The 973-nt window shown below is 57.1% G+C and overlaps 1 protein-coding gene across 1 annotated transcript; it reads left to right on the plus strand.

The window, feature by feature from the left end:
* Positions 1 to 106: 106 nt before the first annotated feature.
* On the plus strand, positions 107 to 838 carry VDBG_05122 (conserved hypothetical protein; the record flags this gene model as incomplete). The annotated part of the gene is made up of 1 exon (XM_003003963.1): positions 107 to 838. One exon carries the CDS (start codon positions 107 to 109, stop codon positions 836 to 838), a length of 732 nt encoding a protein of 243 aa, XP_003004009.1.
* Between the last annotated feature and the right edge of the window lie 135 nt (positions 839 to 973).

Here is a 973-nt window from a genome sequence, read left to right on the forward strand (position 1 = left end):
TGTACAGCCCGGTATGGCCGGCCTCAACGAGGTTATGATGAAGGGCGGAACGTCTATGCCTGCAAAGCTCGGTGCGTCGCAAGGCACAGCAGTCTCGTCCCAAGAGATGAAGCGCAAGCGCCGAAGAGAGTCTCACAATCTCGTTGAACGTCGTCGCCGCGATAACATCAACGAAAGGATCCAAGACTTGAGCAGGCTTGTGCCCTCGCACAGGCTCGAAGACGAGAAGATTCGAAAGATGATTCAGAATGGAACGCCACTGTCGCCCACGCTGTCTGGTATTTCCAGCCCCTCCCAGGCGACATCTGGCCTGGCTGGGCCTGGCGCTCGCCGCGCGACAGGTGGAGCTGCTGGCAACATCACGACCGGTCTGCCTCTGGAAGACAAGGACAAGGGACCCAACAAGGGCGATATTCTGAACGGCGCTGTCAGCTGGTCTCGCGATCTGATGTGGATGCTCCATCTCAAGCTTCAACAGCAGGAGGAGCTCATGAACATCATCGCCGAGCTCGGCGGTCATTTCCCTTTTGAGCTGACAGATGACGAGAAACGAATGCAAACTGAGCTCATGGAGGCCATCTCCAAGAACGACGCCCTGGGCTACTCGCGCACAGCAGGATCTGGCCTGCGCGTTCCCAATCACACCGATCTCCGCGGCGAGCCGCTCAACGGCTCCGGGAACCCTTCTGACGGTCTCGGCGGCAGCCCACTCGACAATGACGACGGCACAGTCACCGGCGACTTGACTGGCGCTAATGAGTTTTGGAATGACCCCGATGATGACGTCTCGCTTAACTTTAAGGGCGATGACGACTTCGGCATGGACCTCACGCAGTAAAGGTCGCTCGACCTTTGATTTCTCTTCCTACTCTTGTCTTGGATTGTTGCATTAAAGCTTCTGTTTGGGTTCGCATGGGGGGGGTGGGATCTTGCACGGCATCAGGCGTTTGCATCACAGAGCCTGGATGAGTAC

This window comes from Verticillium alfalfae, genomic scaffold (genome assembly GCF_000150825.1).
Source record: "Verticillium alfalfae VaMs.102 supercont1.6 genomic scaffold, whole genome shotgun sequence".
In the NCBI taxonomy this organism is placed as follows: Eukaryota; Fungi; Ascomycota; class Sordariomycetes; order Glomerellales; family Plectosphaerellaceae; genus Verticillium; species Verticillium alfalfae.